A 12,688-nucleotide genomic window follows, 5' to 3' on the forward strand; every position below is an offset into this window, starting at 1 on the left:
TAATAAAATTCATGGTTTTGCTCCATGGCTGCAGTGGTGTTAACAGGCCACTTCACCGTGGCTGGTCCCTTCAAACATGTGTTAACTGCTCATGTGAACAATCTGGTCCACATTGGATCGAGCTGTGACACTCCGAGTTCCTTTCCCAGGCCTGAAGCAGAGCTCGGGGTAAGCTCAGAGCTCGTCTCTCTCACCCACAGAAGTTGGTCCAATAAAAGACATTCCCCGCCCCACCTTGCATCTAATAAAATCCGTGTTATGGGCCCGTGGCTCCTTCCCCACAGTTGCTGCTTGGGGGGTTGGGGGGGACAGGGGGAGTTCAGCTCTCTCTGCACTGTCCCAGTCTCTTCCTGGGAGCAGTAGTACTGGGAGAGGGACACCACTGCTCCTTACTCTGCCTCCAAGGTCCATGCTGGGAGGGTCCCCCGCCCCCCATCTGACCACCCTCCCTCCACGCGACCTTGTAAGGAATGATGGGGCCATTTGATCTGGACAGATACCGCAGCAGAGCAAAAACCGTTGAGATGGGAGGCCCAGCTGAGAGAGCAATGCTGATCCAGGTGCCGCAAAAGCCACAACAATCTCTGCTGGACACCTGGGGGGCCCTGTCAGGGCTCTGGAGCAGAGCTGCACCGGGGAGCACAGCAAAGCAGTGTTCTTGGGGTATGTCAGACAAGAGCTATGGGGAGCGTAGTGTCCCCACCTTGTCACTCAGCTGGTCACCTCCTGGCCTACCTAGACGTGGGAGAAGCATCCTGCACCACAGGGATAGGGGTGGGCATGCTCACGAGAGCGGGTTGTGTGACCCACAGCTCCATCGAGCCCACCAGCAAAGAGCACCCCACTGGGCCGGGGCAGGAACTCCCTCCCCTCAGGGCACCATTGAGGTCTATGACCCGCCACCTTCCATTCTGTTCTGGAGCCCTGGCCCTTTAAGAAACAACAATCTAGTGCTGAGAGGAGCTGACTTAGAATGTCCGATTCCAGCTGCCATCGCTGGAAACGGATCCCGGCTTCTGCTGGTTCTGAACCCCTTCCTAGGACCCCAAGGCTTTGCTTCGACCGGTTGGGCGCAGCCCTGGCACAGCCTGGCATTGCTTTTGAGCAGGAAACTGGGAACCAGGAGAGCTGGGCTCTGTGTTGACTTTGCCATGCTGTGTGACCGTGGACCCTCTCTGTGCCTCAGTTTCCCCATCTGTATAATGGGGGCACAGCCCTCTGAGCACTGTGAAAGGAAGAGTCTCGCTCTTCGGTTATTATTAGCAGCATTGCTGCTGTAGCGTTGGGCTACAGCCGCACCTGCCCTGGCTCTGCTCCTGGCATCGGCAGAGCCGGCACCATCACTGCCATGTTCCTGCTGCCTTCCAGCCTGATGCCACTTGGAAAGAATGCCCCCGGAGGCCCCTTTTCCACCCTTGCCAGGCTTTGTGGGTGGGTAGGGGAGGAAGCCAGCGAGAGCCATGTGCCAGGGCCAGGCATGCTGACCTTGGTATGCTGAGGGGGTCTGAAAATAGACCCCCAGGGTGTCATCGACATATTAGAAGGGAACAACAGCTGAGCAGCCAGCTAGAGGGAGGAGGGGAGTCCTGGGGGTGGGGTTAGGAAGTAGATTTAATGCTTTGAGGAATCTGTTCCTCCAAGGGAGCAGCGAGATCCTGGGTCCCCAGGGCTGGAGCCAGCCTGGCTGTCTTCACAGGCCGGGGTGGAAAGTATCCAGCAGCCCATCACAGAAACCTTCCCCAGCAGCGCAACCCTCCGCTCCTGTGATGGGGGATGAGCAGGCTCCCAGCCCAGGAGTCAACACTGGGCACTAACGACTGCTCCTCGGCATCTCAGCGATTAACACAACCCTCAGAAATCCTTTTCCCTGCTTGCATGTTACAGGCCTGGCAGCTAGCAACACAGGGCAGAGGCCAAAGGGGAGACCTTACCACAAATGGCTAAGAAAGGATCTGCCTTGCACTACTGTTATTAACTCATACCTGCGCTGTGGTAGCTTCTGGCCACTGGGCACTGCCTGGCCAGACCCCAAAGACACTGTCCTTGCCCTTACACTGTCAGCATTGCAGCAGGCAGCAGGCAGCATAGGCATCTGGCTAGCCCAACGCCGACTGCTCTGCCAGTCCCAATCCCCCAAAGCACACCAAGCCAGGAGCGAGAGCAGGATGTCTACAATACATCCCCAACCACCGGGCTCACTGTGCTAGGACCAGCTTTCCCGATAATCAGAGACCTTCCATATAACAAACAGACCTTGCAGGTAAGAGGAAGTTCTGGATAGCAGAGGGATCCTAAGCCTGGCTGGGCTTTGCACACAGACACACTACGCTGTGGGTGGGCCCATAGCTATAGGGTATTAGTTCTTTACGACTGAGCGTTTATTACAAACAAACTCCAATCTCTCCCCACGTGGGCTGCAGGGGTAGAGGCAGGCGGTTGCTTATGGCATGGGGAGAAGTGCAAGCAACTTGTTCTTTATGGAAGGTTTGGGTTTTGTGAAACATTCAATATCAAAAACCCACTTGCCTCCCTTCTCCTTGATTTAAATCCTATGTTTACATTTTAAAGGGAAATTTGAAATATTAAATCCAGGTTTAGAGGCTTTCAGGTGGATGGAAAATTTCGGGAACATTTTTCAATAAAAGTGTTACGATCTAAAAAAAAAAAAAGTTCACAAAACCAAACAGTTCGGTGAGTTGCGAATTCTGCAAATGGAAGCAGCTGCACAGGTCCCACAGGGGCTGGAAAATGGGCTCTGGGTGTGTGTCTCAGGTCCTGCTGGATGGAGCTCCAGGGTCCTGCTCTGCTCCTTTCTGGCACCTCCTGCGCTCAGTGGAGCTGCACCAGGGCTAGGGCTCAGTCTCCTGTAGCTAATCCTGGGGCCCCTGCCAGTGCTCCGGAGCGGAGCTGCACCAGGGAGTGCATTTTGGCAGCTGACTAGGAGAGAAGACAGGGCCTGCTGGGATCTCACGCCCCATCAGCGAGAATAAAGAGCACAAAGGTTGCTGCCATCTCCTGGACGGCAGCGGCGATGTAGCAGGAAAGCTCAGACCCTGCAGCACCATCTCTCACAGCTAGAAGATGAAAGAGCAAGGGGTGGCAGGCTGGGAAAGGCCAGGCTGACCCTTGGTTCCCTGCACTGGGCTCAGCGTGGCAGGGGGAGGCCGTGTGCATTTGGCTCCAGCTTCGGGTCCGAGGCGCTGACGTCACCGGCTGGAGACGGTAAGAGAATCCCGAGCCCTCCCTTCTGCCCACGCTGTCACCTCCCGGCCCAGAGCAGGAGGCAGAGACAGCGAGGGGCCAGGGCCGACCGGCGGGCTCCGCGCGCACACAGAGACGCGGAGGCGGGGCGGCTCTTCCGTTTTATTGTTCAGATGCATAACACTGTCACAATGGCACCGAGCGAGGCGGGCGCGGCCCCGGCAGCCCCCTCCCACACACACAGCACCGACACCCGCGCCCGTGGCGGCCCAGGAGAATAGCACGTCGTACGGGGGCAGTGGTCGGAGTGGCACCAAGCAGCTGGCTGGGCCTGGCTACAGGAGGTTAAATGAGCTCAAACCCTAGACCCCTGAACACAGCCGGCCAGTGCCAGCCTCCTGCGCCCTCCAAGCTTGCGGGATGGGCCCTGCCTTCTGCACAGAGAGAGATGGGCCTGGTGCTCATCCCTGATGTCACATGGAGCTTTATTTACATTATTCACATACACTGTCCCCAGCAAGTTAAATAACTACATTATTACATCACACGTTGGGGGGGGGCGGCACGGTGGGAACCGCTAGGAGGGGCAGGGGTGTCAGTCTGATAAGGTGCATGTTAAAAACGAACAAAAAGAGAAATCAAGAGTCCCTGGGGCTGGTGGGAGGGGGGCACGTCCCGGCCCCCTGCCCTGCCCGGTTCATCCTCTTCATGGGGCGGTAGGTGGGAGTGACATGGTTTTTCGTCTGATAACAGCTATAGTTCTGTGAGAAAGTCCGGAATTGGCACTTCTCCTTGCCCCCGCACCATGGCAGCCACGGCGCAGGCCACCAGGGGGCGCTCTGCCCAGGGAGACGCATCTGCCCCTCACAGCACTTCTGTGGGGAGAGGGCGAGAGAAAGGGGGAGGCAGATTAGGCCAGCGTGGCTCACGGACACTGCCTGCCAGCCCGGCCAGCGGGCAGAGCTGTGCCCGCCCTGGGGCTCCGTGCACAGCATCCGGCGGCCGTGGCCGCACTGGCAGGGGGTGACCCCGCAGGACGTCCCAGGACAGAAGGGGCCACGGTGGCAGGAGGAGGGGACGGCCCCTGTGCTGCCCAGGTTTTCTACAGGCTGATGCTGTCGCTCTGCCAGGATCTGCTCCAGGGCCAAGCTGAGCCTCTTCCCCCAAACCCTGCTTGGGCCACCCCCAACCCCACCCTGCTGGGGCTCTATCCCTCCCCACTGAGCCCCACACCCCCCTCCCCCGCTGGGCCCATGCAGAGGATCCATGAAGGGTGGGCGCGAGCTCCGGCAAGAGCGGGCTGGCTGGGGCCGGGTGGGTGAGCAGGGGAAGCTCCTACCTGTGACCTGGGGGGGCTTGACGACGGCCGCCTTGAGGAAGGGCTCCTTGTCCCCGAAGGGGATGATGGGGTCGACGCTGCCGCTGTGCGGAGAGAGCTCCAGCACGCCCTGGCCCACCTCCTTGCCGGAAAAGCCGTTCTCGTGCTTGCCAGGCTGCACACCATTCACCAGGGGCGCTGCGTCCTTGCTGGGGGGGCTGTGAGGGGAAATGGGGGGGCTGCAGTGAGCCCAGAAGGGGGGTGCACAAAGCCCAGCCCCCAACCCCCTCACTCCAACCCTCACAGGCTGCAGAGCTGCAGCTCCCCCTGGCCCCAGGGCTGGGGGTTCCCAGCAGCCCCCTGCATGGTCCCAGCTCCCCCCGGCCCCGGAGCAGGGCGCTCCCAGCCGCCCCCGGCGTGGTCCCAGCTCCCCCTGCCCTGCCCGGTGCCTCCCCCCAGGGCAGATACCTTTGCTGCGGCCCCTCAGGGACAGGGTCCATCCGCACACCCTGGCTCTCTGTGCCAGGTGTCTCTGACTCAGGGAGCTCCTCTTCCTTCGCCAACGGCCCTGTTCGCTTCCCACAGCCTGGGGACCGGAGCAGAGATGGGTCAGTCCCCCCCGGCCTGGACCCCAGGAGGGGTGGGATGCTCAGGCCCAGCAGGGTAGGGTTGTGGGACAGTGTGGGGTGGGCATCCCACACAGACCTGGCCAGGGAGACCTGGTGTGTGCCATTTGTGGGTCTGGGCTGCATGTCTCACAGGGCCCGTGGGGCGGGCTGGGCCATGGGAGGGCCCTGCATGATTGGCCTCGTGTGTACGGGTCTGGGGCGTGGAGGGGTGGGATGCCTGGGCTCAGAGGGGTGGTGTAGTGGGGTGTGCTGCCCAGGCCCGGATGAGGGAGGTGGGGGTGTGCCACTCGGGGCCCAGAGGGGCAGGGTGGGGATGGAGAGGGGTGTGCCCCAGAGGGGCAGGGGTATGCGGCCCGGAGGGGCAGGGACGGAGCAAAGGGGGGTGTGGCCTGGAAGGGCAGGGTGGGGGGTGGGCTGGGGCCGGGGCTCTCCCATGCAAGCCTGGTGGGGGGAGCAGCTTTGCAAGGCCCCAGGCTCGGCGTTTACCTGGGCTGGTGTCAGCTTCCCGTTTGGCTTCTTTCCCATTCACCATTTTCTTCTCTTCCTTCTTCTGCAGAGGGAGAGGAGCGCACTGAGCTGTGTCCCAAGGCCCAGCGGAGGGGCCAGGACAGGCCTGGGCTGGCAGCCACTGGGACCCCTGCTGCCGGGACCCCATGCTGAGGGGGAGCAGGCATAGCCAGGGGAGAGACCCCAACCCCTCCAGGCCCATCCCAGAGGCTGCTGGGATGTGGGGCAGCCTGCTAGCCCCCATGGGGGCAGTGACCTCCACAGCCCTGGCCCCTGCCCACTCACCACCTCCGGCAGCCCTAGCCCAGCAGGGTTGGGCACAGAGGTCAGGCATGCGGCATCCCAGGGTCTCACCGAAGAACCAGGAGGGGCTGGGCCCAGAACCTCCCCCCCGGCCCATCACCGCGTGGCATGGCCACCACCAGGGCCTCCGGATGGGCAGCCCCACGTGCAGCTGGGCTGCTCGCTGGCACGCCGCACCCACAGGTACCCACCTTGGCATCGGCCGCGTCTGACTTGCGCGTCCTCTTCATGATCTCTTCCAGCCGCTGCGGAGAGAGAAGGTGGGTCAGTCCCAGAGCCCTCGCCTGGCACCCCCCACTCTGCCCAGCTGGGCTCGGGGCTCCACAGGACGATGGGTCCAACCTTGCTTGGCTGACCCAATGTGGGCTTCAGGGGCAGACACCCCTGGGGAAAGCGCTGGAAGCTGCCCCCCTCACACCTGGTCTCCGGGGCACAGGGGCTGTGAGCCGGCAGCTCACTGAGCGCTTCCCCAGAGTCCCAGCTGCCATCGGTGCAGCGCCCGGGCACCACCCTCTGCACTGTGCTGCTCCCCGTCCCCAGGGCTCTGCCTTGCCCTACCGCCCCTGCACCACTGCTCCCCTTTCCCCCTCCCCAACTCCGCCTGGACCAGCTCAGCCTCCTGGGCTCCACCCCTGCACCCTGACACGGCCCCACCCCACTTCCTCACCTCACCCCCACCTTCCCCTGCTCTCCGCCCCGACCCTGCCCCACTTCCCCACCCCCAGCTTCCCTTGCTCTCCGCCCCCACCCTGCCCCACTCTCCCCGCCCCACTTCCCCACCCCACCCCCATCTTCCCCTGCTCTCTGCCCCCACCCTGCCCCACTTCCCCTGCTCTCTGCCCCACCCAGCCCCACTTCCCCTGCAATGCACCCCGCCACCCTCCTGTGCACCCCACCCCACCCCTCCTCCCCGCTCACCTTCTTCCTTTCCAGCCGCTCCTGCTCCTCCCTCTGGAAATGCTTCTCCCGTTCCAGCCGCTGCCTCTCGGCCTCCTCACGGGCCCGCGCCTCCGCCTCCTCTCTCTGCAGGACACGCGGGAGTCAGCCCCCAGGGTCAGCACACAGGCAAGGGCCCTGCCCCGCCAGGAGGGGCCGTTTCCCACCGCTGGGCCTCGCCAGCCAGCACCCTGGGGAGGCGGAGCGAGTGTCCAGAGGAGGTCCCCCGCACCCCGCCCTGTGTGCATAGCCCGGGCACAGCTCTGGCCCTGCCGGGGACGGCACAGGGTAACACAGCCGGGAGCCAGGCCCAGGCTGGGCCAGCGGGGGGTGCGGGTTGGGAGTGAGGGGCACCGGCAGTGCTGTGGGGGGAGTGCAGGCGGGAACGGCGGGGGGGCCAGCACTGGAGGCTTGTGGGGGCAGCTGGGGCACAGCCTGGCACAGCCCCCTGCCGGGGAAGAACCAGGTGTCGCCAGCTGCTGCGTGGGAATTCCAGGCCACTAGTGCTTCTCTCCACCACTAGGTGGCAGGGCAGGTACGTGGCTCCCTCCCACATGGGGGTGGGGGGGGGTGTCTGTGCCCAGGGCCCGGACCTTGTGTCACCCCCGCCCTGCCCACCCCACGTGCCGCCCTGTGCCCATCCTGCCCCTCCCCGTCCCTCCCCTCCTCTCGCCCCCCATCCTCCCCCGCGCCCCACGTGCCCACCCCCCGCCCCACTCTGCCACCTGCACCTGCTTCTGCAGCCGCTCCATCTCCTCCTGCTCGGCTCGGGCCCGCTCCTCGGCCTGGCGCTCCTCGGCCTGGCGCTCCTCCTGCTGCCGCATCTGCGCCTCCTCCCGCCGGCGGGCCTCGGCCTCCCGCCGGGCCTGCGCCTCCCTCTGGCGCCTACGGCACACGGCACCTCAGTCCCCCTGCCCCGCCGACCGCCGCGAGCTGCCCGGCCTGCGAGACGGTGGAGGCTTCCCAAGGCAGCCGGATGGGGCACAGGGCGGGGCTGCTCCAGGGTCTGCCCCTGCGGACAGTCAGCGCCCCCAAGTGCCAAGCTCCAAAGGCCCCTCTGAGGCCCGCTGCGGGGTATCGGGGCCCCTGGCAGTGGGGTGAGCGCTGCCTCCCCATCCCTGGGCACGGCGGGGGGCCCCAGCAGGCACAGAGGAGCCCCCCGCCCTGCGGGGCTGAGCCACTGACCTCTCCTGCTCCTCCTGCTCCCGGCGCTCCTGCCCCTCACGCTCCCGCTGCTCGCGGGCTTGCCGGCGTTTCTCTGTCAGGAGCCGGGCTGCCTCTTCCCGGTCTGTGGTGCCCGCCGTGGGTTTGCCCGAAGGCGTGGCAGGAGCCGGCGTAGGGCTGGGGGTGCTGGCGGGGGCAGCAGTACCTGCAGAACGCACAGTGTCACGAACAAATTCATCACACCCACTTCCTCCGCAGGGAGAGAACCCAGGCGTCCTGCGCCCACGCCCCCGCTCTACACCACTAGACCCCACGCCCCTCACAGAGCGGGAATAGAACCCAGGAGTCCTGGCTCTCCCTCCCTCCCTCCCCAGGGCCAGCGATAGAACCCAGGGGTCCTGGCTCCCAGCACCCTCCTCCAACCCACTAGTCCTGCCATTCCCAAGCAGGGAGGCGTGAAGCTGTTTGATGCAGGAAGAACCGCGCTCACACCCGAGCGCTGGAAGCAGATGCCCGCTGGCTCGGGGCCCCTTTCCCACCTGACCCTGCGAGGGGCCGGCGGGGGTTCTGGGAGATGGGGCTGGATCAGGGTGCGTGTTCTCAGACCTGGGGGCTGCTCAGCGGGCCCAGGAGTCTTGGGGGTGTCAGGCGGGGCCGGGGAGGCCGCTCCCCTCTCCTCTTCCTCCTCCTTCCTCTCACGCGCCTTCAGCTGGCTCTCGCGCTCCTTGCGCTCCTCCTTGGCCCTGGGCCGCCCCTTGCGGGAGGTGTGGGCGCTGCGGGGCAGTGGGGGCTTGTGGGGAGAGCCGAGGCCTGGGCTGGGGGAAGCCGGCCGGTGGCTGGGGGTGGCAGGCGATGAGGGCCGGTTCCTTGGCCCCGGGCTGTGAACGAAGAGGAACAAAGTAGTAAGGTGAACCGCGGATGCCCCCACCCTGAGCCTGCCCACTGCGCCGTGGCCCTGCAGTTGGCACCACCGCAGCTTGAAGCAGTGGCCAAGGGCCCTGCAGAGCCCCCCGGTCTGGGCCCAGGCAGGCCGCATCCCAGCATCGCTGGCAGGGCCCCATGGCTCTCGGCTAGTCGGCTGTGGAGTGGCTAACAGTGCTCAGGCCGAGGCAGCTCCTGACCTGCTGTCCACGGCGGGCCGGGGGAATCTGGGCTGGCTGCTGGGCAGGGGCTGGTGCTTCTTGAGGCCCCGCTCACGAGACAGGGCGCTCCGCTCCTTGGCGTTCTCCCGCTCCTTGTCCTTCTTCTCCTTCTTCTTCTGTGCGGGGGAGGAGAGAAATCAGAGCCCAGGAGCAGGGAGAATGATAACGAGGGGCTGGCGACCTGCCAGCTCCTTGTGAGATGGGGCCAAGGCTGGGGGCACACGAATCTCTCACAGTCCCCTGGCTGTCACCCCCTGGTACAGAGGGGAAACCGAGACACAGAGATCTGCCCAGGGTCTGGGAGCAGCTCAGGACTGGGCTGTTTCTATGGGGCACAGCCCGAATGCCAGCTCTGAGACCCCCCAGGGGCAAGGCCTGCTCTGCAGGGGACACTAAGGGCTGGCCAGGCCCTCGAGGGCTGGTCGGGTCTGGCTGGTGGGCGGCAGGCAGCAGCAGTGATGTGATCTGTTCCTGCTGGGTTTGCTGTCTGGCCAGCGCCCATCACGGGCTGGCTGCAGCGGGGTCCTGCCCGACAAACCACCCCATCCCCCAGACACGAGGGGGCAGAGCCCGGGGCCCAGGGAAGCCAGGCGCTGGAGATGCGCTTGGTTCCCGCGCAGGGCTGCGCTTAGGGAGAGCTGTGTTCGGGGACAGGGCAGCACTCACGGGCGAGGACTCGGCTCTCCGGCGCGGCGTCACGTCCGGGCTGCTGGCCACCGCCCTGCGGCACTCCCAGCAGCGACGCTGCATGCGGTGGTTGTTGCAGGGGCTGAGGGGGCTGGTGGAGGCAGAGCGGGGGCACACCGGCACCGCTGGGGGCAGAGAGCACACACGGTCAGGCTGGCCGCCCTGGCAGGGGCAGGGATCATCAGACAACAGGCTGCAGGGCTGTTCCTCCAGAGGAGTGGGGGGACCCCAGCATGTGGAGGTCTCCAGAGGAACAGAGGCCTGGGGACAGACTGGGCTGAGACCACTAGCCCCCTGCCACACAGCGTTAGCGCCCAGGGCACCCTGGTGTGGTGACTGGGGGCGGGGAGCCAGACCCTTGGGGGATAATCCCCAGCCATGCAAAGCCGAGAGGCACAAACCCAACAGAGCAGAGACCCTGCCAGGCCCAGCCCCAGGGGCCAGCGAGTGAGCGACCGGCCCCGGCCCATGGTCTCCAGAGCAGATTTCAAGGGCTGGGTCACCAGAAAGGAGCTGTCGGGTGCAGACGTGCCCAGGACAGTACAAGGCGGGGTGGGAGGGGGGCAGTAGGAGAGAAGAGGCAGGTTACCATAAGGCCACACTGTCCCCCCAGCAGGGAACCAGGGCACAGGCGCCCAGAGACCCAGCATCCTCCAGAGACACCCAGCTGCCCTCCCCTGTCAGTGTGCCCTTCCCCGGGGTCCAGGTACTGCTCTGCAGGGCCCAGGATCCCAGCAGAAGCCACTTCCTGCCCCAAAACGCACTGTCTGCTCCCCCATCCCACCCCCAAGCTTGGAGAACCAAGGCCGGCTGGCTGCATCTCTGACCTCAGCTTGTCACGGACTGAGTCACCAGGCGCCTCCTTGGACAAGGTCTCGTGCTGCCCAGCCCCTGCCCAGCCCTATGGCTTTGGCTTTTCCTTGCTCCACGCGCCCCCGGCTGCCCCGCGGGGTGCAGCTTACCCTGCTCCTTGCCAGTGCCGGCCAGCGTCACAGCGCTTCTGCTGCGGGCCAGGAAGGAGAGGGTGGGCGTCATGAGCCGGTCCACGATGCTGCTCTCCCAGGGGCTCAGCTGCAAGCTCCGGTCTGGCAAAGAAATAAGAGTTTCGGGGAGGGGGACCTTAGCACCTCTCCAGGCCCAGGTGCGCCCCCACCCTCAGGCCCTGGGTCCATGCTGGCACCAGCTGGCTAAACACCCACCCCTCCCCCACCATCTCCATTCCCAGGCCTCCTTGCTGCCAGCCCGTTCAATGCCTCAGTGACACCCCAAGCCCTCCGCCTACCCAAGCCCACGGAGAGCGCCCCGAGTGACGGCGGGCCTGGGTTAGGGCCCCGGTGCCCCCGGACGCCTGCCAGCGCCCCCCCGGTAGCAGTCCCACCTGCAAGACCTTTGGAGAGGCTCAGCTGGGCAGAGCCCTTTCCAGCAGCCCCCTCCCTAGGGCTGCTCTCCCCCACCCCAGCCTGTGGGCCCTGCTTGAGCCACTCTCCCGGTGGGCATCCCACAGAGCCCACACGGCATGGGAAGGGATGGGAGCCCGGCAGGCCTGCAGTTCCTTATCCACCGGGGTGCAGGGGGAATCGCCCTGCAGGGGCCAGGGCAACATGCCGCCAGCTTGGGCAAGGAGCCTCCAGGCCCTGCCTGTCCACTGCAGAGGCGCCCTCTCGCGCAGCCCGGTCTCAGCAGAGGGCCAAGGACTGAGCCAAGCATGAAGCCCTCTCTCCTGCTGCTCTGAGGCCCCTCCAGGGCAGGACTGGGATAGCTCACTCTGCTGCTGCCCAGGTTGCCCCCAGCCAGCACCTTCCCCAGCCTGGCACTCGCCTCGGGGAAGCCCCAGTGAAATCGGGGCCAGACGGGCAGACCAATGTACACAGTAAGAGGAGACCAGCCGGCAACGGTGCAGCAGGATGACAACGGGATAGGCACTGCCCATGCCAGCTCCCCAGAGCTGGGCAGGGCACTCATCCCCAAGGCCTCTGCACACCGTGGTGGCCAGCTCTGGGCCTAGACCCATGGCTTGCATCACTCCAGCTGTGGGGGAAGGGGGCACTGGCTTTGGCATCCCCATGGACCCTGGGCCCAGCTCAGCCCCCGGACGGCGAACACCTGCTCAGCCACGCGGGCCGACGCTCCGAGTGCGACGACTCCACAGGGCTGACACCGCAGCTCCAGGACCATGTGCTGCCCTTGGCAGTCTCCCCCTACCCATCCCCATTTTGGGCCCTGCTGGGATCCATCTGTCCCTTCACTGCAACCCCCACCCCGAAAACAGCCTCAGCCACGAGCCAGTACCCCTCCTGGGAATCCCTCTCATGGGGGGGAGCAAAGACCCTCCAGGCCAGGTCGGGTGAACTGGGGACACGAGTGACAAAGGGGGGCACCAGACAAGGACCGCCAACACCGAGTTCTCCAGCCCTTCCCCTGGCACCACGCCTGGCTAACACAGCCCCATGGCTCCTGGGGGTCAGGCCCTGGGCTCAGACCATCACACTCCTGGAGACAGGAAGTCCTGAACTCAGGGGTCAGCTGTAACCCTGTCCCACTGAGCCCCGAGACCCAGACCCCCGCCCTCATGTGCCCTGGGGTTTAGCAGGCTGCAGCACCTGCTGCTTGGGCCCTGACCCACAGGCTTGGAGGGCAGCTCAACCCTGGCACAGAGCTCTGCAGCCTGCCCGCTCACAGCTGACCCCCTGGCAGAGCCAGCTCCCCTCAGCCCCCGTGGGGCAGCTGAGCCAGGTTCAGACAGCCCTGCCCCTGCCAGTCACCACCCCATCAGCTGCTCGGGTTATTTATACCTCCGCAGC

General features: G+C 65.1%; 1 protein-coding gene across 4 annotated transcripts in view; it reads right to left on the reverse strand.

The window, feature by feature from the left end:
* Positions 1 to 3,351: 3,351 nt before the first annotated feature.
* MAP7D1 (MAP7 domain containing 1) overlaps positions 3,352 to 12,688 on the reverse strand; it is a 41,570-nt gene continuing 32,233 nt past the window's right edge. For 3 of the 4 annotated variants that reach the window (XM_084652142.1, XM_084652141.1, XM_084652139.1), the window contains 12 exons: positions 10,850 to 10,972; positions 9,867 to 10,012; positions 9,180 to 9,316; positions 8,665 to 8,936; positions 8,080 to 8,263; positions 7,626 to 7,779; positions 6,877 to 6,981; positions 6,150 to 6,203; positions 5,635 to 5,698; positions 4,988 to 5,105; positions 4,541 to 4,737; positions 3,352 to 4,076 (listed from right to left, as the gene is read on the reverse strand). In XM_084652142.1, coding sequence (XP_084508268.1) covers positions 4,066 to 4,076; positions 4,541 to 4,737; positions 4,988 to 5,105; positions 5,635 to 5,698; positions 6,150 to 6,203; positions 6,877 to 6,981; positions 7,626 to 7,779; positions 8,080 to 8,263; positions 8,665 to 8,936; positions 9,180 to 9,316; positions 9,867 to 10,012; positions 10,850 to 10,972 — 1,565 coding nt within the window. In that variant the 3' untranslated portion in view covers positions 3,352 to 4,065. The remainder of the gene's footprint in view (positions 4,077 to 4,540; positions 4,738 to 4,987; positions 5,106 to 5,634; positions 5,699 to 6,149; positions 6,204 to 6,876; positions 6,982 to 7,625; positions 7,780 to 8,079; positions 8,264 to 8,664; positions 8,937 to 9,179; positions 9,317 to 9,866; positions 10,013 to 10,849; positions 10,973 to 12,688) is intronic. The other variant, XM_084652140.1, reaches the window with a different exon arrangement.

Source organism: Lepidochelys olivacea, assembly GCF_965140295.1.
Source record: "Lepidochelys olivacea isolate rLepOli2 genome assembly, chromosome: 19".
Classification (NCBI taxonomy): domain Eukaryota; kingdom Metazoa; phylum Chordata; order Testudines; family Cheloniidae; genus Lepidochelys; species Lepidochelys olivacea.